Here is a 25,119-nt window from a genome sequence, read left to right on the forward strand (position 1 = left end):
CTATGGGGCGTGCTATGGGGCGTGCTATGGGGCACTCCATGAGGCACGCTATGGGGCACACTATGGGGCGTGCTATGGGGCACTCCATGAGGCACGCTATGGGGCGTGCTATGGGGCACGCTATGGGGCATTCCATGAGGCACGCTATGGGGCGTGCTATGGGGCACTCCATGAGGCACGCTATGGGGCACACTATGGGGCGTGCTATGGGGCATTCCATGAGGCACGCTATGGGGCGTGCGATGGGGCACGCTATGGGGCACGCTATGGGGCACGCAATGGGGCACGCCATGAGGCACGCTATGGGGGGTGCTATGGGGCACGCTATGGGGCACGCCATGAGGCACGCTATGGGGCGTGCTATGGGGCACGCTATGGGGCACTCCATGAGGCACGCTATGGGGCGTGCTATGGGGCACGCTATGGGGCACGCTGTCGGGTGCGCTACGGGGCACGCAATGGGGCACGCTATGGGGCACGCTATGGGGCACGCTATGGGGCACACTATGGGGCGTGCTATGGGGCACGCCATCAGGCACGCTATGGGGTGTGCTATGGGGCACACTATGGGGCACTCCATGAGGCACGCTATGGGGCGCACTATGTGGCAGCTCTATGGGGCACGCCATCAGGCACGCTATGGGGCGTGCTATGGGGCACGCTATGGGGCATGCTATGGGGCGCACTATGTGGCAGCTCTATGGGGCACGCCATCAGGCACGCTATGGGGCGTGCTATGGGGCACGCTATGGGGCACACTATGGGGCGCACTATGTGGCAGCTCTATGGGGCGCGCTATGGGGCGCGCTATGGGCAGGGCTATGGGACACGCTATGGGGCATGCTGTGGGGCACGCAATGGGGCACACAACGGGGCGCTATGGGGCAGGTTCCAACCCCCCCCGCCCCCCATCACCCCCCATTAACTCAGCCCCACACACATCACAACGAGCTCATGGGATGCTTTATTCTCTATGGTTCAGCGCTATGGGGCAATCAATGGGGTGCGCTATGGGGCAGGGGTCCACCACCACCATTCACTCAACCCCATATGGGCCAATGCTGCCCATAATGGGGCTTATGGGGGGAGAGAGGTTGTGGCTATGGGGCACTATGGGGAGCGCTATGGGGAGCGCTATGGGGTAAGCTATGGGGCAGGCTATGGGGCGCTATGGGGCAGGCTATGGGGCGCTATGGGGTGATATGGGGCGCTATGGGGCAGGCTATGGGGCGCTATGGGGCGCTATGGGGCAGGCTATGGGGCGCTATGGGGCAGGCTATGGGGCAGGCTATGGGGCGCTATGGGGCAGGCTATGGGGCAGGCTATGGGGCGCTATGGGGCAGGCTATGGGGCAGGCTATGGGGCGCTATGGGGTGATATGGGGCGCTATGGGGCAGGCTATGGGGCAGGCTATGGGGCAGGCTATAGGGCGCTATGGGGCAGGCTATGGGGCGCTATGGGTCAGTAGTTGGAGCCTCGTTCCTGTTGCCGGTAGCCGCCGCGTCTCAGGTATCCTCCATCCCCTTTGCGGTACCCGTCCTTCTGGTCTATGGGGCGAGAGAGAGGGGTGAGATGTGGGGCAGGAGCTATGGGGCGGGATCTATGGGGCAGGGATCTATGGGGCAGGAGCTATGGGGCAGAGATCTATGGGGCAGGAGCTATGGGGTGGGATCTATGGGGCGAGAGAAGGGGGTGAGATGTGGGGCAGGAGCTATGGGGTGGGATCTATGGGGTGGGATCTACAGGGTGGGATATATGGGGCAGAGATCTATGGGGCAGGAGCTATGAGACAGGAGCTATGGGGCGGGATCTATAAGGTGGGATCTATGGGGCAGGGATCTATGGGGCAGGGATCTATGGGGCGGGATCTATGGGGCGGGATCTACAGGGTGGGATTTATGGGGCAGAGATCTATGGGGCAGGAGCTATGGGGTGGGATTTATGGGGCAGAGATCTATGGGGCAGGAGCTATGGGGTGGGATCTATGGGGCAGGATCTATAAGGTGGGATCTATGGGGCAGGGATCTATGGGGCAGAGATCTATGGGGCAGGAGCTATGGGGTGGGATCAATGGGGCAGGATCTACAGGGTGGGATTTATGGGGCAGAGATCTATGGGGCAGGAGCTATGGGGTGGGATCTATGGGGCGGGATCTACAGGATGGGATCTATGGGGCGGAGATCTATGGGGCAGGAGCTATGGGGCGGGATCTACAGGGTGGGATTTATGGGGCAGAGATCTATGGGGCAGGAGCTATGGGGCGGGATCTATAAGGTGGGATCTATGGGGCAGGGATCTATGGGGCAGGAGCTATGGGGTGGGATCTATGGGGCGGGATCTATGGGGTGGGATCTACAGGATGGGATTTATGGGGCAGAGATCTATGGGGCAGGAGCTATGGGGCGGGATCTATGGGGCGGGATCTATAAGGTGGGATCTATGGGGCAGAGATCTATGGGGCAGGAGCTATGGGGCTGGGGTCTATTGGGTGGGAGCTATGGGGCAGGGATCTGTGGGCTGGGGTCTATGGGGCGGGAGCTATGGGGTGGGGTCTATGGGGCTGGGGTCTATGGGTAGGATCTATGGGGCGGGATCTATGGGGCTGGCGTCTATGGGGCAGGGATCTATGGGGTGGGATCTATGGGTTGGGATCTATGGGGCGGGATCTATGGGGTGGGATCTATGGGGCTGGTGTCTATGGGGCAGGGATCTATGGGGTGGGATCTATGGGGCAGGATCTATGGGGCAGGGATCTATGGGATGGGATCTATGGGTTGGGATCTATGGGGCTGGGGTCTAAGGGTCAGGATCTATGGGGCTGCGGTCTATGGGGCAGGGATCAATGGGGCTGGGGTCTATGGGGCAGGGATCTATGGGGCAGGATCTATGGGGCTGGCGTCTATGGGGCAGGGATGTATGGGGTGGGATCTACGGGGCAGGGATCTATGGGGCTGGGGTCTATGGGGCAGGGATCTATGGGTCAGGAACTATGGGGCTGGGGTCTATGGGTCAGGATCTATGGGGCAGGGATCTATGGGGTTGGGGTCTAAGGGTCAGGATCTATGGGGCAGGGATCTATGGGGCGGGACCAATGGGGTGGGATCTATGGGGTGTGGGCAGTGATGGGGGATGATGTTATGGGGTGGTAAATGGGGTTGGGGAGGGGGGGGATAATGGGGGTGGATGGTGGCGCTATGGGGCAGGTTATGGGGCACTTATGGGTCCCTATGGGGTCTCTATGGCTTTCAATGGGTCCCTATGGGTCGCTATAGCGTCTCTATGGGGTCTCTATGGATCTCTCTGAGTCCCTATGGATTCTCTATGGGTGTATGGGTCTCTATGGGTTGCTATGGGGTCTCTATGGGTCTCTATGGGTTGCTATGGGGTCTCTATGGGTCCCTATGGGTCTCTATGGGGTCTCTATGGTTTCTCTATGGGTCGCTATGGGTCCCTATTGGTCTGTATGGGTCCCTATGAGGCTCTGTGGGGTCTCTATGGGGTCTCTATGGGGTCTCTATGGGTCCCTATGGGTCACTATGAGTTGCTATGGCTCTCCATGGGGTCTCTATGGGTCCCTATGGGGTCTCTATGGGGTCTCTATGGGTCTCTATGGCTCCCTATGGGGTCCCTATGGGGTTGCTATGGGTCCCTATGGGGTCTCTATGGAGTCTCTATGGTCTCTCTATAGGTCCCTATGGGTCGCTATGGGTCTCTATGTGTCCCTATGGGGTCTCTGTGTGTCGCTATGGGGTGTATATGGGTCTCTATGGGGTCTCTATGGACCCCTCTGTGTCCCTATGGGGTGTATATGGGTCTCTATGGGTCTCTGTGGGTCACTATGGGTTCCCTATGTGTCTCTATGGGTCTCTATGGGTCTCTATGTGTCCCTATGGGGTCCCTATGGGGTCGCTGTGGGTCCCACCTCGGAAGTACCCCCCATAGGAGCCCTGTTTGTGGTCCAGGACGCGCTCGTTGTTCTCCATGAGGGTCCCCAATTTCTCGGCCAGTTGTAGGGCCAGGTTCTGTTGGGGGGTGGGCTCCGTGCGATGCATCTGCACCGTCTGCGTGGGCTGGTCCAGGGACGCCTGTGGGGCAGGAGGGGCGGCGCTTAGGGGGCAGCCCCATAGCGAGCCCCACAAGTCATAGGGAAAGGATCCAATGCAATGCAATGGGGATGCGGTGTCCATCAGAGCATCCTCAGTGCCATAGGGTACCACTGTGAGCTAAGCATAGGGTAACGCTATGGGGCTGCCCCATAGCGAGCCCCACAAGTCATAGGGAAGGGGTCCAAGGTAAGGCTATGGGGCTGCCCCATAGCGAGCCCCACAAGTCGTAGGGAAGGGATCCAATGCAATGCAATGGGGATGCGGCGTCAATCAGAGCATCCTCACTGCCATAGGGTACCACTGTGAGCTAAGCATAGGGTAACGCTATGGGGCTGCCCCATAGCGAGCCCCCCAAGTCATAGGGAAGGGGTCCAATGAAGGGCTATGGGGCTGCCCCATAGCGAGCCCCAAAAGTCATAGGGAAGGGCTCCAATGTAAGGCTATGGGGCTGCCCCATAGCGAGCCCCACAAGTCATAGGGAGGAGCCTCAATATAAGGCTATGGGGATGCGGCGTCAATCAGAGCATCCTCACTGCCATAGGGTACCACTGTGAGCTAAGCATAGGGTAACGCTATGGGGCTGCCCCATAGCTAGCTCCCCAAGTCATAGGGAAGAGCTCCAATAAAGGGCTATGGGGCTGCCCCATAGCGAGCCCCACAAGTCATAGGGAAGGGATCCAATGGAAGGCTATGGGGATGCGGCGTCAATCACAGCATCCTCACTGCCATAGGGTACCACTGTGAGCTAAGCATAGGGTAACGCTATGGGGCTGCCCCATAGCGAGCCCCACAAGTCATAGGGAAGGGGTCCAATGTAACGCTATGGGGCTGCCCCATAGCGAGCCCCACAAGTCATAGGGAAGAGCCCCAATGCAATGCAATGGGGATGCGGCATCAATCAGAGCATCCTCACTGCCATAGGGTACCACTGTGAGCTAAGCATAGGGTAACGCTATGGGGCTGCCCCATAGCGAGCCCCACAAGTCATAGGGAAGAGCTCCAATGAAGGGCTATGGGGCTGCCCCATAGCGAGCCCCACAAGTCAGAGGGAAGAGCCCCAATGCAATGCAATGGGGATGCGGTGTCCATCAGAGCATCCTCAGTGCCATAGGGTACCACTGTGAGCTAAGCAAAGGGTAACGCTATGGGGCTGCCCCATAACGAGCTCCCTGAGGCATAAGAAAGGGCTCCAATGAAGGGCTATGGGGCTGCCCCATAGCGAGCCCCACAAGTCATAGGGAAGGGATCCAATGGAAGGCTATGGGGATGCGGCGTCAATCACAGCATCCTCACTGCCATAGGGTACCACTGTGAGCTAAGCATAGGGTAACGCTATGGGGCTGCCCCATAGCGAGCTCCCCGAGGCATAAGAAAGGGCTCCAATGAAGGGCTATGGGGCTGCCCCATAGCGAGCCCCACAAGTCATAGGGAAAGGATCCAATGCAATGCAATGGGGATGCGGTGTCCATCAGAGCATCCTCACTGCCATAGGGCGCCGCTATGGGGCTGCCCCATAAGTAACAGCCCACCCAATACCGTGCTATGGGGCTGCCCCATAGGTAAGAGCATCGGCCTGCAGCATCACTGCTATAGCGATGCCCCATAGAGCACAGCCCCACCAGACCCATAGCAAACATCCCACATGGACACAGCGCTATGGGGCTGCCCCATAGATCACATCCCCACCCAGACCCATTGCTGTGGGGCTGCCCCAGAGCTCCACAGCATCAATCTTCAGACCCCTTTCTATAGGGCTGCCCCATAGACACCACCACCCACCCGCCCCATAGCTCACACCCCCTTCAGCCCCATGTCCATGGGGCTGCCCCATAGACAACGCCACCCTCCTGCCCCATAGCTCACATCCCCCTCAGCCCCATATCCATGGGGCTGCCCCATAGCTCACACCCCCTTCAGCCCCATAGACGCCCCATCGCATCACCTACGTCTATGGGGCTGCCCCATAGCTCACACCCCCTTCTGCCCCATAGACGCCCCATCGCATCACCTACATCTATGGGGCTGCCCCATAGCTCACACCCCCTTCAGCCCCATAGACACCCCATCGCATCACCTACGTCTATGGGGCTGCCCCATAGCTCACACCCCCTTCAGCCCCATAGACACCCCATCGCATCACCTACGTCTATGGGGCTGCCCCATAGCTCACACCCCCTTCAGCCCCATAGACACCCCATCGCATCACCTACGTCTATGGGGCTGCCTCATAGACCACATCCCCACCCAGACCCATTGCTGTGGGGCTGCCCCATAGACACCGCCACCCACCCGCCCCATAGCTCACACCCCCTTCAGCCCCATATCCATGGGGCTGCCCCATAGACAACGCCACTCTCCTGCCCCATAGCTCGCATCCTCCTCAGCCCCATATCCATGGGGCTGCCCCATAGCTCACACCCCCTTCAGCCCCATAGACGCCCCATCGCATCACCTACGTCTATGGGGCTGCCCCATAGCTCACACCCCCTTCAGCCCCATAGACGCCCCATCGCATCACCTACGTCTATGGGGCTGCCCCATAGCTCACACCCCCTTCAGCCCCATAGACACCCCATCACATCACCTACGTCTATGGGGCTGCCCCATAGCTCACACCCCCTTCAGCCCCATAGACACCCCATCGCATCACCTACGTCTATGGGGCTGCCCCATAGCTCACATCCCCTTCAGCCCCATAGACGCCCCATCGCATCACCTACGTCTATGGGGCTGCCCCATAGACCACATCCCCAACCCAGCCCCACACCTATGGGGCTGCCCCATAGCTCCCCTTAACCCCCCCCCCCCCATCTCCCCATCCCTCCCATAGACCCACAGCACCTCCCGCCCCATTGAAACCCCCCCCCCCCCATGCCCCATTGGGACCCCTTGGGACGCGCTATGGGTCCCCTGCCCCATAAGTAGGGGGCCTATGGGGCTCACCATGAGCTCCTCGTTGATGATCATCTTGCTGATGATGCTGTGCACCGTGGGGAGGTCCAGCTCAAACATGGCCGAGAGGATCTCCATGCTATGGGGCAGGGAGAGGGTCAGCCCCATAGATGGGTAGGGTCAGCCCCATAGATCACCAGGGTCAGCCCCATTGATGGTCATGGTCAGCCCCATTGATGGTCATGGTCAGCCCCATAGATCGCCAGGGTCAGCCCCATAGATGGGCAGGGTCAGCCCCATAGATGGGCAGGGTCAGTCCCATTGATGGTCATGGTCAGCCCCATAGATGGTCATGGTCAGCCCCATAGATGGCCATGGTCAGCCCCATAGATGGTCATGGTCAGCCCCATAGATGGGCATGGTCAGCCCCATAGATGGGCAGGGTCAGCCCCATTGATGGTCAGCCCCATTGATGGTCATGGTCAGCCCCATAGATGGCCATGGCCAGCCCCATAGATGGGCAGGGTCAGCCCCATTGATGGTCATGATCAGCCCCATAGATGGGCAGGGTCAGACCCATTGAGGGTCATGGTCAGACCCATTGATGGGCAGGGTCAGCCCCATTGATGGGCAGGGTCAGCCCCATTGATGGCCATGGTCAGCCCCATTGATGGTAATAGACAGCCCCATAGATGGTCATGGTCAGCCCCATTGATGGCCATGGTCAGCCCCATAGATGGTCATGGTCAGCCCCATAGATGGTCATGGTCAGCCCCATTGATGGTCATGGTCAGCCCCATAGATCACCAGGGTCAGCCCCATAGATCACCAGGGTCAGCCCCATAGATCACCAGGGTCAGCCCCATAGATGGTCATGGTCAGCCCCATAGATGGTCATGGTCAGCCCCATAGATGGGCAGGGTCAGCCCCATTGATGGCCATGGTCAGCCCCATAGATGGCCATGGTCAGCCCCATTGATGGGCATGGTCAGCCCCATAGATGGTCATGGTCAGCCCCATAGATGGTCATGGTCAGCCCCATTGATGGTCATGGTCAGCCCCATTGATGGTCATGGTCAGCCCCATAGATGGGCATGGTCAGACCCATTGAGGGTCATGGTCAGCCCCATTGATGGTAATAGACAGCCCCATAGATGGTCATGGTCAGCCCCATTGATGGTCATGGTCAGCCCCACTGATGGTCATGGTCAGCCCCATTGATGGTAATAGCCCCATAGATGGTCATGGTCAGCCCCATTGATGGCCATGGTCAGCCCCATAGATCGCCAGGGTCAGCCCCATTGATGGTCATGGTCAGCCCCATAGATCACCAGGGTCAGCCCCATAGATGGGCAGGGTCAGCCCCATAGATCACCAGGGTCAGCCCCATAGATGGTCATGGTCAGCCCCATAGATGGGCAAGGTCAGCCCCATAGATCACCAGGGTCAGCCCCATTGATGGTCAGCCCCATTGATGGTCAGGGTCAGCCCCATTGAGGGTCATGGTCAGCCCCATAGATGGGCAGGGTCAGCCCCATAGATGGGCAAGGTCAGCCCCATAGATGGGCATGGCCAGCCCCATAGATGGGCAGGGTCAGCCCCATAGATGGGCAGGGTCAGCCCCATAGATGGACATGGTGAGCCCCATTGATGGTCATGGTCAGCCCCATAGATCACCAGGGTCAGCCCCATAGATGGTCACGGTCAGCCCCATAGATGGTCATGGTCAGCCCCATTGATAGTCATGGTCAGCCCCATAGATGGTCATGGTCAGCCCCATAGATGGTCATGGTCAGCCCCATTGATAGTCATGGTCAGCCCCATAGATGGTCATGGTCAGCCCCATAGATGGTCATGGTCAGCCCCATTGATGGTCATGGTCAGCCCCATTGATGGTCATGGTCAGCCCCATAGATACCCATACCCAACCCCATAGATACCCATGGCCAGCCCCATAGATAACCATCCCCAACCCCATTGATGACCATACCCAACCCCATTGATCCCCATCCCCAACCCCATAGATACCCACGGCCAGCCCCATAGATACCCATGGCCAGCCCCATAGATACCCATCCCCAACCCCATTGATGACCATACCCAGCCCCATTGATACCCATGGCCAGCCCCATAGATATCTATACCCAACCCCATAGATACCCATCCCCAACCCCATAGATACCCATGGCCAGCCCCATAGATGCCCATACCCAACCCCATAGATACCCATACCCAACCCCATTGATCCCCATACCCAACCCCATAGATACCCACGGCCAGCCCCATAGATACCCATGGCCAACCCCATAGATACCCATACCCAACCCCATTGATGACCATACCCAGCCCCATTGATACCCATGGCCAGCCCCATAGATATCTATACCCAACCCCATAGATACCCATACCCAACCCCATAGATGCCCATACCCAACCCCATAGATACCCATCCCCAACCCCATAGATCCCCATGGCCAGCCCCATAGATACCTGTACCCAACCCCATAGATACCCATGGCCAGCCCCATAGATACCCATACCCAACCCCATTGATGACCGTACCCAACCCCATTGATCCCCATCCCCAACCCCATTGATCCCCATCCCCAACCCCATTGATACCCATGGCCAGCCCCATAGATACCCACAGCCAGCCCCATAGATACCCACGGCCAGCCCCATAGATGTCCCCGCTGCCCCATAGCGCCCCACCTGATGGAGTCATAGACGCTGCTGTAGGTGAACAAGTAGGTCCGGAGCGATTCCTCCTGGATCTTCCTATGGGGTCACGGGACCCCCAAGTGGACCTCAATGGGGAGCCCCATTGAGACCCATTGAGACCCTCCCCACCCCATTGAGCCCCATTGAGACCCCCCCCCCACCCCATTGAGCCCCATTGACCCCCATTGACTCCCATTGACCCCCATTGCCCCCCATTGCCTCCCATTGACCCCAGTTGACTCCCATTGACCCCCATTGACTCCCATTGACCCCCATTGACCCCCACTGCCCCCCATTGACTCCCATTGACCCCCATTGACTCCCATTGACCTCCATTGACCCAACTGGATCCCCATTGACCATTGACCCCCATTGACTCCCATTGACCCCATTGACTCCCATTGATCCCCATTGACCCCCATTGACTCCCATTGACCCCCATTGACTCCCAGACCTCCATTGATCTCCATTGACCCCCATTGACTCCCATTGACCCCCATCGCACCCCACTGACTCCCATTGACCCCCATTGACCCCCACTGACTCCCAATGCCCCCCATTGACTCCCATTGACTCCCATTGACCCCCATTGCCCATTGACTCCCATTGACTCCCATTGACCCCCATTGACCCCCATTGCCCATTGACTCCCATTGACTCCCATTGACCCCCACTGCCCCCCATTGACTCCCATTGACCCCCATTGCCCCCCATTGACTCCCATTGCCCCCATTGACTCCCATTGACCCCCATTGAATCCCATTCACCCCCATTGCCCCCCATTGGCTCCCATTGACCCCCATTGCCCCCCATTGACTCCCATTGCCCCCCCTTGACTCCCATTGACCCCCATTGCCCCCCACTGCCCCCCATTGACCCAACTGGATCCCCATTGACCATTGACTCCCATTGACCTCCATTGACTCCCATTGACCCCCATTGACCCCCATTGACCCCCACTGCCCCCCATTGACTCCCATTGACCCCCACTGACCCCCATTGACCTCTATCGACCCCCATTGACTCAACTGGATCCCCATTGACCACTGACCCTCACTGACACCCATTGACTCCCATTGACCCCCATTGACTCCCATTGACCCCCACTGTCCCCCATTGACTCCCATTGACCCCCATTGACCTCTATCGTCCCCCATTGACCCAACTGGATCCCCATTGACCACTGACCCCCACTGACTCTCATTGCCCCCCACTGAACCCCATTGACTCAAATTTGACCTCCATTGACCCCCACTGACCCCCATTGACTCCCATTGACCCCCATTGACTCCCATTGACCTCTATCGACCCCCATTGACCCAACTGGATTCCCATTGACCATTGACCCCCATTGACCCCCATTGACTCCCATTGCCTCCCATTGACCCCCATTGACACCCATTGACTCCCATTGACTCCCACTGACCTCCATTGACCTCCATTGACCCAAATGGATTCCCATTGACCATTGACCCCCATCTCCCCCCATTGACTCCCATTGACCCCCATTGAGTACCATTGACCCCCATTGACTCCCATTGACCCAACTGGATCCCCATTGACCATTGACCCCCATTGACCCCCATTGCCTCCCATTGGCCTCCATTGACTCGCATTGGCTGCCATTGACTCCCATTGACTCCCATTGGCCCCCATTGACTCCCATTGACCCCCATTGACTCCCATTGACCTCCATTGACTCCCATTGTCCCCCATTGACCCAACTGGATCCCTATTGACCACTGACTCCCATTGAGCCCCATTGACTCCCATTGACCCCCATTGTCCCCCATTGACCCCCATTGCCTCCCATTGCCTCCCATTGCCGCCCATTGACTCCCATTGACCCCCATTGACCCCCATTGACCCCCATTGACTCCCATTGACCCCCATTGCCCCCATTGACCCCCACTGCCCCCCATTGCCCCCCAACTCACCGCACGAGCATGGCGCGGACCTTGTCGGCCTCGGGGAAGAGGTCCCACACTTTGCCGTTCATCTTCTCGTTGACCACGTAGCGATGGCAGCTCCGCCAATCCCCCATCTTCATGGCCTTGGAGGCGGCCACCACGTGCTCGCGCATGGATTCCGGGGGTCCTGTGGGGCGGGAGAGGCGAAGGTTGACCCAGAGGCGTGGGGAGCCAGAGAGAGACCCATAGATTGATCCAGAGCCCCATAGATTGACCCAGAGGTTTGGGGAGCCAGAGAGAGCCCCATAGATTGATCCAGAGCCCCATAGATTGACCCAGAGGTGTGGGGAGCCAGAGAGAGACCCATAGATTGATCCAGAGCCCCATAGATTGACCCAGAGGTTTGGGGAGCCAGAGAGAGCCCCATAGATTGATCCAGAGCCCCATAGATTGACCCAGAGGTGTGGGGAGCCAGAGAGAGACCCATAGATTGATCCAGAGCCCCATAGATTGACCTAGAGATGTGACCCATAGATTGACGCAGAGGTGTGGGGAGCCAGAGAGAGACCCATAGATCGATCCAGAGCCCCATAGATTGACCCAGAGACCCATAGATTGATCCAGAGCCCCATAGATTGACCCAGAGATGTGACCCATAGATTGACCCAGAGATGTGACCCATAGATTGACTCAGAGATGTGACCCATAGATTGACCCAGAGGTGTGGGGAGCCAGAGAGAGACCCATAGATTGATCCAGAGCCCCATAGATTGACCTAGAGATGTGGGGACCCAGAGCCCCATAGATTGACCCAGAGATGTGACCCAGAGAGAGCCCCATAGATTGACCCAGAGATGTGACCCCCTTAGGGAGCCCCATAGATTGACCCAGAGCCCCATAGAGAGCCCCATAGATTGACCCAGAGGTGTGGGGAGCCAGAGAGAGCCCCATAGATTGATCCAGAGCCCCATAGATTGACCCAGAGGTGTGGGGAGCCAGAGAGAGACCCATAGATTGATCCAGAGCCCCATAGATTGACTCAGAGATGTGACCCATAGATTGACCCAGAGGTGTGGGGAGCCAGAGAGAGCCCCATAGATTGATCCAGAGCCCCATAGATTGACCCAGAGGTGTGGGGAGCCAGAGAGAGCCCCATAGATTGAGTGCCCCATAGATTGACCCAGAGCCCCATAGATCGACCCAGAGATGTGACCCATAGAGAGTCCCATACATGAACCCAGAGAGTGCCCCATAGACTGACCAAGAGCGCCCCACAGATTGACTCAATGGGGATCAATGGGGACTCAATGGGGATCAATGGGGCTCAATGGGGACTCAATGGGGATCAATGGGGACTCAATGGGAGCTCAATGGGGAGTCAATGGGAGCTCAATGGGGAGTCAATGCGGATCAATGGGGACTCAATGGGGGTCAATGGGGACTCAATGGAGGTCAACGGGAGCTCAATGGGGATCAATGGGGACTCAATGGGAGCTCAATGGGGATCAATGGGGATCAATGGGGATCAATGGGGACTCAATAGGGATCAATGGGGACTCAATGGGGATCAATGGGGCTCAATGGAGATCAATGGGGATCAATGGGGATCAATGGGAACTCAATGGGGATCAATGGAGACTCAATGGGGATCAATGGGGACTCAATGGGGATCAATGGGAACTCAATGGGGATCAATGGGAACTCAATGGGGATCAATGGGAACTCAATAGGGATCAATGGGGACTCAATGGGGATCAATGGGAACTCAATGGGGATCAATGGGGACTCAATGGGGATCAATGGGGATCAATGGGGAATCAATGGGGACTCAATGGGGATCAATGGGGATCAATGGGAACTCAATGGGGATCAATGGGGACTCAATGGAGGTCAACAGGGACTCAATGGGGACTCAATGGGGATCAATGGGAACTCAATGGGGACTCAATGGGGACTCAATGGGGATCAATGGGAACTCAATAGGGATCAATGGGGACTCAATGGGGATCAATGGGGCTCAATGGAGATCAATGGGGATCAATGGGGATCAATGGGAACTCAATGGGGATCAATGGGGACTCAATGGGGATCAATGGGAACTCAATGGGGATCAATGGGAACTCAATGGGGATCAATGGGGACTCAATAGGGATCAATGGGAACTCAATGGGGGTCAATGGGGATCAATGGGAACTCAATGGGGATCAATGGGGACTCAATGGGGATCAATGGGAACTCAATGGGGATCAATGGGGAATCAATGGGGACTCAATGCAGGTCAACGGGAGCTCAATGGGGATCAATGGGGACTCAATGGGGATCAACGGGAGCTCAATGGGGATCAATGGGGACTCAATGGGGACTCAAGGTGAACTCAATAGGGATCAATGGGGACTCAATGGGGATCAATGGGGACTCAATGGGGATCAATGGGGACTCAATGTGAACTCAATGGGGATCAATGGGGACTCAATGGAGGTCAACGGGAGCTCAATGGGGACTCAATGGGGACTCAATGGGGATCAATGGGAGCTCAATGGGGATCAATGGGGACTCAATGGGGATCAATGGGGACTCAATGGGGACCCAATGGAGGTCAACAGGGACCCAATGGGGACTCAATGGGGATCAATGGTGATCAATGGGGACTCAATGGAGGTCAACAGGGACCCAATGGGGACTCAATGGGGATCAATGGGGACTCAATAGGGAATCAATGGGGATCAATGGGGACTCAATGGGGATCAATGGGGACTCAATGGAGGTCAACAGGGACTCAATGGGGACTCAATGGAGGTCAATGGGAACACAATGGGGGTCAATGGGGACTCAATGGGGATCAATGGGGACTCAATAGGAACTCAATGGAGATCAATAGGGACTCAATGGCACTCAATGGAAGTCAATAAGGACTCAATGGAGACTCAATGGGGGTCAATGGGGACTCAATGGGGACTCAATGGAGGCCAACAGGGACTCAATGGGGACTCAATGGAGGTCAACGGGGACTCAATGGGGATCAATGGAGGTCAATGGGGACTCAATGGGGACTCAATGGAGGTCAACGGGAGCTCAATGGGGACTCAATGGGGGTCAATGGGGCCTCAATGGGGAATCAATGGGGCCTCAATGGGGCTTCACTGGCCCCCCCACCATGCACCCACCGAGCAGGGTCTGCCTCTCTCCCACGCGGAGCTGATGATGGAACTGCTTGCTGATCATGGGGACCCAATGGGGATCAATGGGGACTCAATGGGGATCAATGGGGATCAATGGGGACTCAATGGGGACTCAATGGGGATCAATGGGGATCAATGGAGACTCAATGGGGATCAATGGGGACTCAATGGGGACTCAATGGGGATCAATGGGGATCAATGGAGACTCAATGGGGATCAATGGGGACTCAATGAGGGTCAATGGGGACTCAATGGGAATCAATGGGGGTCAATGGGGACTCAATGGGGATCAATGGGGACTCAATGGGAATCAATGGGGACTCAATGGGGATCAATAGGGATCAATGGGGACTCAATGGGGATCAATGGGGATCAATAGGGATCAATGGGGACTCAATGGGGATCAATGGGGATCAATGGGGATCTATGGGGATCAATGGGGGTCAATGGGGACTCAATGGGGATCAATGGGGATCAATGGAAACTCAATGAGAACACAATGGGGACTCAATGAGGACAACGGGAGCTCAATGGGGATCAATGGGGATCAGTGGGGACTCAATGGGGATCAATGGGGACTCAATGGGAGCTCAATGGGGAGTCAATGCGGATCAATGGGGACTCAACGGAGGTGAATGAGAACTCAATGGGGACTCAATGGAGGTCAATGGGAACTCAATGGGGATCAATGTGGACTCAATGGGGACTCAAAGGGAACTCAACGGGGGTCAATGGGGACTCAATGGAGTTCAACGGGGACTCAATGGGGATCAATGGGAACTCAATGGAGGTCAACGGGAGCTCAATGGGGATCAATGGGAACTCAATGGAGGTCAACGGGAGCTCAATGGGGATCAATGAGAACTCAATGGGGATCAATGGGGACTCAATGGGGATCAATGGGAACTCAATGGGGATCAATGGGGACTCAATGGGGATCAATGGGAACTCAACGGAGGTCAATTCGGACTCAATGGAGTTCAACGGGGACTCAATGGGGATCAATGGGAACTCAATGGAGGTCAACGGGAGCTCAATGGGGATCAATGGGAACTCAATGGAGGTCAACGGGAGCTCAATGGGGATCAATGAGAACTCAATGGGGACTCAATGGGGACTCAATGGGGACTCAATGGGGACTCAACGGAGGTCAATGGGGACTCAATGGAGTTCAACGGGGACTCAATGGGGATCAATGGGAACTCAATGCAGGTCAACGGGAGCTCAATGGGGATCAATGGGAACTCAATGGAGGTCAACGGGAGCTCAATGGGGATCAATGAGAACTCAATGGGAACTCAATGGGGACTCAATGGGGATCAATGGGAACTCAACGGAGGTCAATTCGGACTCAATGGGCACCCAATAGTGATCGATGGGCCCTCCTCCATGCACCCACCGAGCAGGGGCTGCCTCTCTCCCACGCGGAGCTGATGATGGAACTGCTTGCTGATCATGCGGCGGCGGGCGTCGAACTCGTGCGCCGCCATGTAAGGGATCTCCAGGAGCATGGCGGCCACCAGGTAGACGCATTCGAGGAGCTCCAGGTTGACGTGCATGTGGAAGGGCACCTGGCGCCTCTTCTCCACCTTCTCCTGCTCGGGGTTGCGCTCCTGGAGGCTCCGTAGGAGCAAGCCTTGACCCAAAAGCTCCTTGGCGCGCCCGGAGGATTGGATGTCCAAGAGGGCGTTGTGGGCGTCCTTGATGAGGCCTTGGCGGAAGGCGCAGATGCCCAACTGGACCATGGTGCGGTTGTAGAGGATCTGGAAGGGGGGGGAAATGTGGGGTGAGGTTGGTTATGGGGCAGGGAAGGCGTTGGGGTCAATGGGAGAAGGATTGAGGGGGAAAGAAGGGCGTCGGAGTCAAGAGGAACCTCATGGAGAGGTTGGTAGGGAAAGACTTGGGGGTCAATGGGGATGATGAGAGATGAAGTTATGGGGTCTATGGGGTCACAGGACTCAATGGGGGTCAATGGAAGTCAATGGGAGAAGGGCTTGGGGGTCTGGGAGTGGTGGGACTCAAGAGGAACCTCATGGAGATGTTGGGGGTGAAGGACTTGGGGGTCAATGGGGATGATGAGAGATGAAGTTATGGGGTCTATGGGGTCATAGGACTCAATGGGGGTCAATGGAAGTCAATGGGAGAAGGGCTTGGGGGTCTGGGAGTGGTGAGACTCAAGAGGAACCTCATGGAGATGGTGGTAGGGAAAGACTTGGGGGTCAAAGGGGATGATGGGAGATGAAGTTATGGGGTCTATGGGGTCACAGGACTCAATGGGGGTCAATGGAAGTCAATGGGAGAAGGACTTGGGGGTCAGGGAGTGGTGGGACACAAGAGGAACCTCATGGAGACGTTGGGGGTGAAGGACTTGGGGGTCAAAGGGGATGATGGGAGATGAAGTTATGGGGTCTATGGGGTCACAGGACTTAATGGGGGTCAATGGAAGTCAATGGGAGAAGGACTTGGGGGTCGGGGAGTGGTGGGACTCAAGAGGAACCTCATAGAGATGATGGGGGTGAAGGACTTGGGGGTCAATGGGGATGATGGGGAATGAAGTTATGGGGTCCATGGGTCAATGTGTGGGTCAGACCTGCACGGGGGGGTCGGCGTGCTGGATGTTGTCCTGCAGGTGGGACATGAGCATGAGGTCTCGGGCCGGGTACCAGCGGCTGTGCAGCGCGTGGTGGTAGATGTGGCAGAGGATGGCGCAGGTGCGGATGCGGTCCGTGCGGTCCTTGGCGTAGATGAACTTGCAGAGGCGCTCCATGAGGGCCGCCGAGTCCTCGCCGCCGGCGCCTGTGTGACGTCAGTGATGATGTCATCAGTGATGTCATCATCAGCATTGATATCATCATCATTGACGTCATCATTGACATCATCATCCATCATTAGCATCGTCATCGATATCATCATCGACACCCTCATCCACCATTGACATCATCATCATTGACGTCATCGACATCATCATCCATCATTAGCATCGTCATTGATATCATCATCGACACCCTCATCCATCATTGACATCCTCATCCATCATTGACATCATTGATATCATCATCGACATCATCATCGATATCATCATCGACATCATCATCCATCATTACCATCGTCATCGATATCATCATCGACATCCTCATCCATCATTGACATCATCATCATTGATATCATCATCATTGACATCATCATCGACATCATCATCAACATCATTGATATCATCATCGACATCATCATCCATCATTAGCATCGTCATCGATATCATCATCAACATCCTCATCCATCATTGACATCCTCATTCATCATTGACATCATCGATATCATCATTGACATCATCATCGATATCATCATCGACATCATCATCCATCATTAGCATCGTCATCGATATCATCATCGACACCCTCATCCATCATTGACATCATCATCATTGACATCATCATCATTGATATCATCATCGACATCATCATCCATCATTAGCATCGTCATCGATATCATCATCGACACCCTCATCCATCATTGACATCATCATCATTGACATCATCATCGATATCATCATCGACATCATCATCCATCATTAGCATCGTCATCGATATCATCATTGACACCCTCATCCATCATTGACATCATCATCATCATTGACATCATCATTGACATCATCATCAACATCATTGATATCATCATCGACATCATCATCCATCATTAGCATCATCATCGATATCATCATCGACATCCTCATCTATCATTGACATCATCATCATTGACATCATCATTGACATCATCATCATCATCATCATTGATATCATCATCGACATCATCATCCATCATTAGCATCGTCATCGATATCATCATCAACACCCTCATCCATCATTGACATCATCATCATCATTGACATCATCATTGACATCATCATCATCATCATCATCATCATCATCATCCATCATTAGCATCGTCATCGATATCATCGACACCCTCATCCATCATTGACATCATCATCATCATTGACATCATCATTGACATCATCAACATCATCATCATTGATATCATCATCGACATCATCATCCATCATTAGCATCGTCATCGATATCATCATCGACACCCTCATCCATCATTGACATCATCATCATTGACATCATCATCATTGATATCATCATCGACATCATCCATCATTAGCATCGTCATTGATATCATCATCGACACCCTCATCCATCATTGACATCCTCATTCATCATTGACATCATCATTGACATCATCATCATCATCGATATCATCATCGACATCATCATCCATCATTAGCATCGTCATCGATATCATCGACACCCTCATCCATCATTGACATCCTCATTCATCATTGACATCATCGATATCATCATTGACATCATCATCACTGATATCATCATCAACATCATCATCCATCATTAGCATCGTCATCGATATCATCATCGACACCCTCATCTGTCATTGACATCATCATCATTGACATCATCATTGACATCATCATCATCATTGATATCATCATCGACATCATCATCCATCATTAGCATCGTCATCGATATCATCATCGACACCCTCATCCATCATTGACATCATCATCATCATTGACATCATCATTGACATCATCAACATCATCATCATTGATATCATCATCGACATCATCATCCACCATTAGCATCGTCATCGACATCATTGACATCATCGATATCATCATTGACATCATCATCATCGACATCATCATCATCATCCATCATTGTCCATCATCATCATCATCATTGACATCATCCATCATCATCATCAACATCATCATTGACATCATCATCATTGATATCATCAACATCATCGACATCATCATCGATATCATCATCGACATCATTATCATTGACATCATCATCATCACTCATCATCACCATCCTACCTCACCCCATAGCCCTTATACCCTCCATAACCCCCACACCCCCCACCCCCCCTATACCCCCCATATCCCCCATCCCCCCCACACCCCCCATACACCCCACATCCCCCATCCGCCCCACACCCCCTATACCCCCCATATCCCCATCCCCCCAACACCCCCTATACCCCCCACCCCCCCCACACCCCCTATGCCCCCCATACCCACAATAATCCATACCCCCCATATCCCCCCCACACCCCCATTATCCCCATCCCCCCCCACACCCCCCATACCCCCTATACCCCCCATATCCCCATCCCCCCCACACCCCCCATACCCCCTATCGACCCCATACCTCCCACACCCCCATCCCCCCCCCACCCCCCATACCCCTACACTCCCATGCCCCCCATATCCCCCATCCCCCCCACACCCCCTACACCCCCCATTATCCCCACCCCCCCCACCCCCCCAATAATCCATCCCCCCCCATATCCCCCCATACCCCCTATCCACCCCATACCTCCCACACCCCCATCCCCCCCACACCCCCCATACCCCATCCCCCCCACACCCCCTATACCCCCCACCCCCCCCACACCCCCCATCCCCCCCACACCCCCCATCCCCCCCACACCCCCTATACCCCCCATATCCCCATCCCCCCCACACCCCACACCCCCCACACCCCCTATACCCCCCACATCCCCCATCCCCCCATATCCCCATCCCCCCCACACCCCCCATACTCCCCCACACCCCCTATACCCCCCATCTCCCCCATACCCCCAATAAACCATAACCCCCATACCCCATCCCCCCCACATCCCCCATAACCCCCATTATCCCCATCCCCCCCACACCCCACACCCACCCCATAGCCACCCCCCATCCCCCCCACACTCACCCCCCATCTGCCCCTCCCCGTAGTCGAACTTGTAATAGGTGTGGAGGATGCGGCGCAGGAACACCCGGCACAGCTCCTCGGGGGACCCCTTCTCCTGCAGGTACCGCTGCAGGCGGGCGATGATCCCGCACACCCGCGCCTCGTCCTTCAGCTGCTCCACGTACTCTGGGGGGCAGAGATACATAGGGGTCTCTATGGGGCGCTATGGGGCGCTATGGGGTCGCTATGGGTCTCTATGGGGCGCTATGGGTCTCTATGGGGTCCCTATGGGTCACTATGGGTCCCTATGTGGGTCCCTATGGGTCTCTATGGGTCCCTATGGGTCTCTATGGGACCCCTTCTCCTGCAGGTACCGCTGCAGGCGGGCGATGATCCCGCACACCCGCGCCTCGTCCTTCAGCTGCTCCACGTACTCTGGGGGGCAGAGATACATAGGGGTCTCTATGGGTCCCTATGGGGTCTCTATGGGTCTCTATGGGTCTCTATGGGTCTCTATGGGGTCTCTATGGGGGGTAATGGGGTCCTAAGGGGGTCCTATGGGGATGCTATGGGGAGTAATGGGTCTCTATGGGTCGCTATGGGTCACTATGGGGTGTCTATGGGTCGCTATGGGGTGTCTATGGGTCTCTATGGGTCTCTATGGGTCGCTATGGGGTGTCTATGGGTCACTATGGGTCTCTATGGGGTGCTATGGGGTCTCTATGGGTCGCTATGGGGTCTCTATGGGTCTCTATGGGGTCTCTATGGGTCTCTATGGGTCTCTATGGGTCCCTATGGGTCTCTATGGGTCTCTATGGGTCTCTATGGGTCTCTATGGGTCCCTATGGGTCTCTATGGGTCTCTATGGGTCTCTATGGGGTCTCTATGGGGGAGAATGGGGTCCTAAGGGGGTCCTATGGGGATGCTATGGGGAGAAATGGGTCTCTATGCGTCGCTATGGGTCACTATGGGGTCTCTATGGGTCGCTATGGGTCACTATGGGTCCCTATGGGTCCCTACGTGGGTCCTATGGGGTCCCTATGGGTCTCTATGTGGTCCCTATGGGTCCCTATGTGGGTCCCTATGGGTCCCTATGGGGTCCCTATGGGTCTCTATGGGTCTCTATGGGGTCTCTATGGGTCTCTATGGGGTCTCTATGGGTCTCTATGGGGTCTCTATGGGGGAGAATGGGGTCCTAAGGGGGTCCTATGGGGATGCTATGGGGGTAATGGGTCTCTATGGGTCACTATGGGTCGCTATGGGACTCTATGGGGTCTCTATGGGTCGCTATGGGGTCCCTATGGGTCACAATGGGTCCCTATAGGGTGTCTATGGGTCACTATGGGGTCTCTATGGGTCGCTATGGGTCACTATGGGGTCCCTATGGGTCCCTACATGGGTCCTATGTGTCTCCATGGGTCCCTATGTGTTCCCTGTGGGTCTCTATGGGGTCTCTATGGCTCTCTATGGTTCCCTATGGGTCGCTATGGGTCTCTATGGGTCGCTATGGGTCTCTATGGGTTTCTATGGGTCGCTATGGGGTTACCTTGCGAGTGTGGGTCCGTGTTCTGCATGATCTTGGTGAACTCCTCGTCCATTCGCTCCACCAGGGTCAGGATGCAGCCGCGGACGCGGTAGGGCTGGAAAGGGGGGCAGGACCCATAAGTGTGGGGCAAGACCCATAAGTGTGGGGCAGGAGCCACAAGTGTGGGGCAGGAGCCACAAGTGTGGGGCAGGACCCATAAGTGTGGGGCAGGACCCACAAGTGTGGGGCAGGAGCCACAAGTGTGGCGCAGGACCCATAAGTGTGGGGCAGGACCCACAAGTGAAGTGCAGGAACCACAAGTGTGGGGCAGGAGCCGTAAGTGTGGGGCAGCACCCATAAGTGAGGGTCTGGACCCACAAGTGTGGGGCAGTACCCACAAGTGTGGGGCAGGACCCACAAGTGAGGTGCAGGAGCCACAAGTGTGGGGCAGGACCCACAAGTGAGGTGCAGGACCCATAAGCGTGGGGCAGGACCCACAAGTATGGGGCAGGAGCCACAAGTGTGGGACAGGACCCACAAGTGTGGGGCAGGAGCCACAAGTGTGGGGCAGGAGCCATAAGTGCGGGGCAGCGCCCATAAGTGAGGGGCTGGACCCACAAGTGAGGTGCAGGACCCATAAGTGTGGGGCAGGACCCATAAGTGTGGGGCAGGATCCACAAGTGAGGTGCAGGACCCACAAGTGAGGTGCAGGAACCACAAGTGAGGTGCAGGACCCACAAGTGTGGGGCAGGAGCCACAAGTGTGGGGCAGCACCCATAAGTGAGGGTCTGGACCCACAAGTGTGGGGCAGGAGCCATAAGTGTGGGGCAGTACCCACAAGTGTGGGGCAGGACCCACAAGTGAGGTGCAGGAGCCACAAGTGTGGGGCAGGACCCACAAGTGAGGTGCAGGACCCATAAGTGTGGGGCAGGACCCACAAGTGTGGGGCAGGACCCACAAGTATGGGGCAGCACCCACAAGTGTGGGGCAGGACCCACAAGTGTGGGGCAGGAAGCATAAGTGTGGGGCAGGACCCATAAGTGAGGGGCAGGACCCACAAGTGTGGGGCAGGACCCACAAGTGTGGGGCAGGACCCATAAGTGTGGGTCTGGACCCATAAGTGTGGGGCAGCACCCATAAGTGTGGGGCAGGACCCACAAGTGAGGTGCAGGAGCCACAAGTATGGGGCAGGAGCCATAAGTGTGGGGCAGGACCCATAAGTGTGGGGCTGGACCCACAAGTGAGGTGCAGGACCCATAAGTGTGGGGCAGGACCCACAAGTGAAGTGCAGGAGCCACAAGTATGGGGCAGCACCCGTAAGTGAGGGTCTGGACCCACAAGTGTGGGGCAGGAGCCATAAGTGTGGGGCAGGACCCATAAGTGTGGGGCAGGACCCATAAGTGAGGGTCTGGACCCACAAGTGTGGGGCAGGACCCATAAGTGTGGGGCAGGACCCACAAGTATGGGGCAGGACCCACAAGTGAGGTGCAGGAACCACAAGTGTGGGGCAGGAGCCGTAAGTGTGGGGCAACACCCATAAGTGAGGGTCTGGACCCACAAGTGTGGGGCAGGACCCATAAGTGTGGGGCAGGACCCACAAGTGTGGGGCAGGACCCATAAGTGTGGGGCAGCACCCATAAGTGATGGGCTGGAACCATAAGTGAGGGGCTGGACCAATAAGTGTGGGGCTGGACCCATAGATGTGGTCCCAGACCCATAGATATGGACCCCAAACCCATCACTGCACCCTCCAGCCCCATAGAGCCCCACAGACTCCAACAGACCTGCCACGGAAACGCCGTAGACACCCTATAGTGCCCCATAGACACCCCATAGACACCCCACAGACCCCCCCATAGCCCCCTATAGACCCCCCATAGCCACCCTATAGCCCCCCATAGCTGCCCCATAGACCCCCATAGAGACCTATATACGCCCTATAGACCCCCATATACACCCTATAGCCCCCCATAGCCGCCCCATAGACCCTCATAGAGACCCATATACACTCTATAGACCCCCATAGACCCCCCATAGAGACCCCATAGCTGCCCCATAGCCACCCCACAGAGACCCACAGCGCCCCATAGGCCCTCATATACACCCCACAGAGACCCACAGCGCCCCATAGCCACCCCATAGCCCCCCACAGACACTCCAGAGCCCCCCCACAGAACCCCATAGAGACCCCATAGCCCCTCATAGACACCCCACAGAAACCCATGCACCCCACAGCCGCCCCATAGCCACCCCACAGCCCCCCCATAGACCCACAGCACCCCATAGCCGCCCCATAGCTGCCCCATAGCCACCCCATATCCTCCCCCATAACCACCCCATAGCCATCCCATACCCCCCCATAACCACCCCATAGCTGCCCCATATACTCCCCATACTGCCCCACACCTGCCCCATAGCGCCCCATAGCTGCCCCATACCCACCCCATACCCCCCCCATACCCGCCCTATAGCGCCCCACACCCGCCCCACACCCGCCCCATATACACCCCATAGCTGCCCCATATACACCCTGTAGCGCCCCATAGCTGCCGCACACCTGGCCCATAGCTGCCCCATAACCACTCCACAGCTTCCCCATAGCGCCCCATAGCCGCCCCATAACCACCCCATAGCCGCCCCATATACACCCCATAGCTGCCCCATAGCCACCCCACACCCGCCCCATAGCGCCCCATAGCTGCCCCACACCTGTCCTATAGTGCCCCATAGCTGCCCCACACCCGCCCCACACCCACCCCATAACCACCCCATACCCCCCCATAACCACCCCATAGCTGCCCCATACCCCCCCATAGCTGTCCCATAACTGCCCCATATCCACCCCATACCCCCCCATAACCGCCCCATATCCACCCCACAACCCCCCCATAACCCCCCCATAACCACCCCATACCCCCCCATAACCACCCCATACCCACCCCATAGGATCCCCATAGCTGCCCCACAGCCGCCCCATAGCTGCCCCATAGCCGCCCCATAGACGTCGCATAGCCGTCC

At 56.4% G+C, this 25,119-nt stretch overlaps 1 protein-coding gene and 2 long non-coding RNA genes across 3 annotated transcripts; 1 reads left to right on the forward strand and 2 right to left on the reverse strand.

Annotated features, from left to right (window-relative positions):
- Window positions 1-1,378: 1,378 nt before the first annotated feature.
- Window positions 1,379-22,459, reverse strand: LOC134156167 (eukaryotic translation initiation factor 3 subunit C-like). The gene is made up of 9 exons (XM_062604002.1): window positions 22,123-22,459; window positions 20,559-20,762; window positions 17,399-17,604; window positions 16,208-16,571; window positions 11,657-11,816; window positions 9,711-9,776; window positions 7,050-7,137; window positions 3,923-4,085; window positions 1,379-1,547 (listed from the first exon to the last, which is right to left on the reverse strand). Exons 1-9 carry the CDS (start codon window positions 22,457-22,459, stop codon window positions 1,462-1,464), a joined length of 1,674 nt encoding a protein of 557 aa, XP_062459986.1. The 3' UTR covers window positions 1,379-1,461.
- LOC134156166 (uncharacterized) lies at window positions 13,120-14,951 on the reverse strand. Its single transcript, XR_009961843.1, has 3 exons — window positions 14,921-14,951; window positions 13,248-13,267; window positions 13,120-13,164 (listed from the first exon to the last, which is right to left on the reverse strand). It is a non-coding gene; the product is annotated as an uncharacterized LOC134156166 (long non-coding RNA).
- Window positions 22,460-23,122: 663 nt separating the features above from the next.
- LOC134156168 (uncharacterized) lies at window positions 23,123-23,720 on the forward strand. Its single transcript, XR_009961844.1, has 4 exons — window positions 23,123-23,241; window positions 23,303-23,341; window positions 23,463-23,541; window positions 23,663-23,720. It is a non-coding gene; the product is annotated as an uncharacterized LOC134156168 (long non-coding RNA).
- The last annotated feature ends 1,399 nt before the right edge of the window (window positions 23,721-25,119 follow it).

Source organism: Pezoporus occidentalis, unplaced genomic scaffold (genome assembly GCF_034315485.1).
Source record: "Pezoporus occidentalis ecotype Australia unplaced genomic scaffold, CSIRO_AGI_Poc_V1 ctg826, whole genome shotgun sequence".
Classification (NCBI taxonomy): Eukaryota; Metazoa; Chordata; class Aves; order Psittaciformes; family Psittacidae; genus Pezoporus; species Pezoporus occidentalis.

Excerpts from the sequence above, each read along its gene's own strand:
- LOC134156167 (XM_062604002.1), bottom strand. The coding sequence starts at position 22,459 with ATGGGTGCTGCCCCACACTTACGGCTCCTGCCCCACACTTGTGGTTCC. Across the intron at positions 16,572-17,398 it reads ACGCCGACCCCCCCGTGCAG|ATCCTCTACAACCGCACCAT; the intron begins GTCTGACCCACA and ends CCCCCCTTCCAG. Across the intron at positions 9,777-11,656 it reads GTCCGCGCCATGCTCGTGCG|GAAGATCCAGGAGGAATCGC; the intron begins GTGAGTTGGGGG and ends GTGACCCCATAG.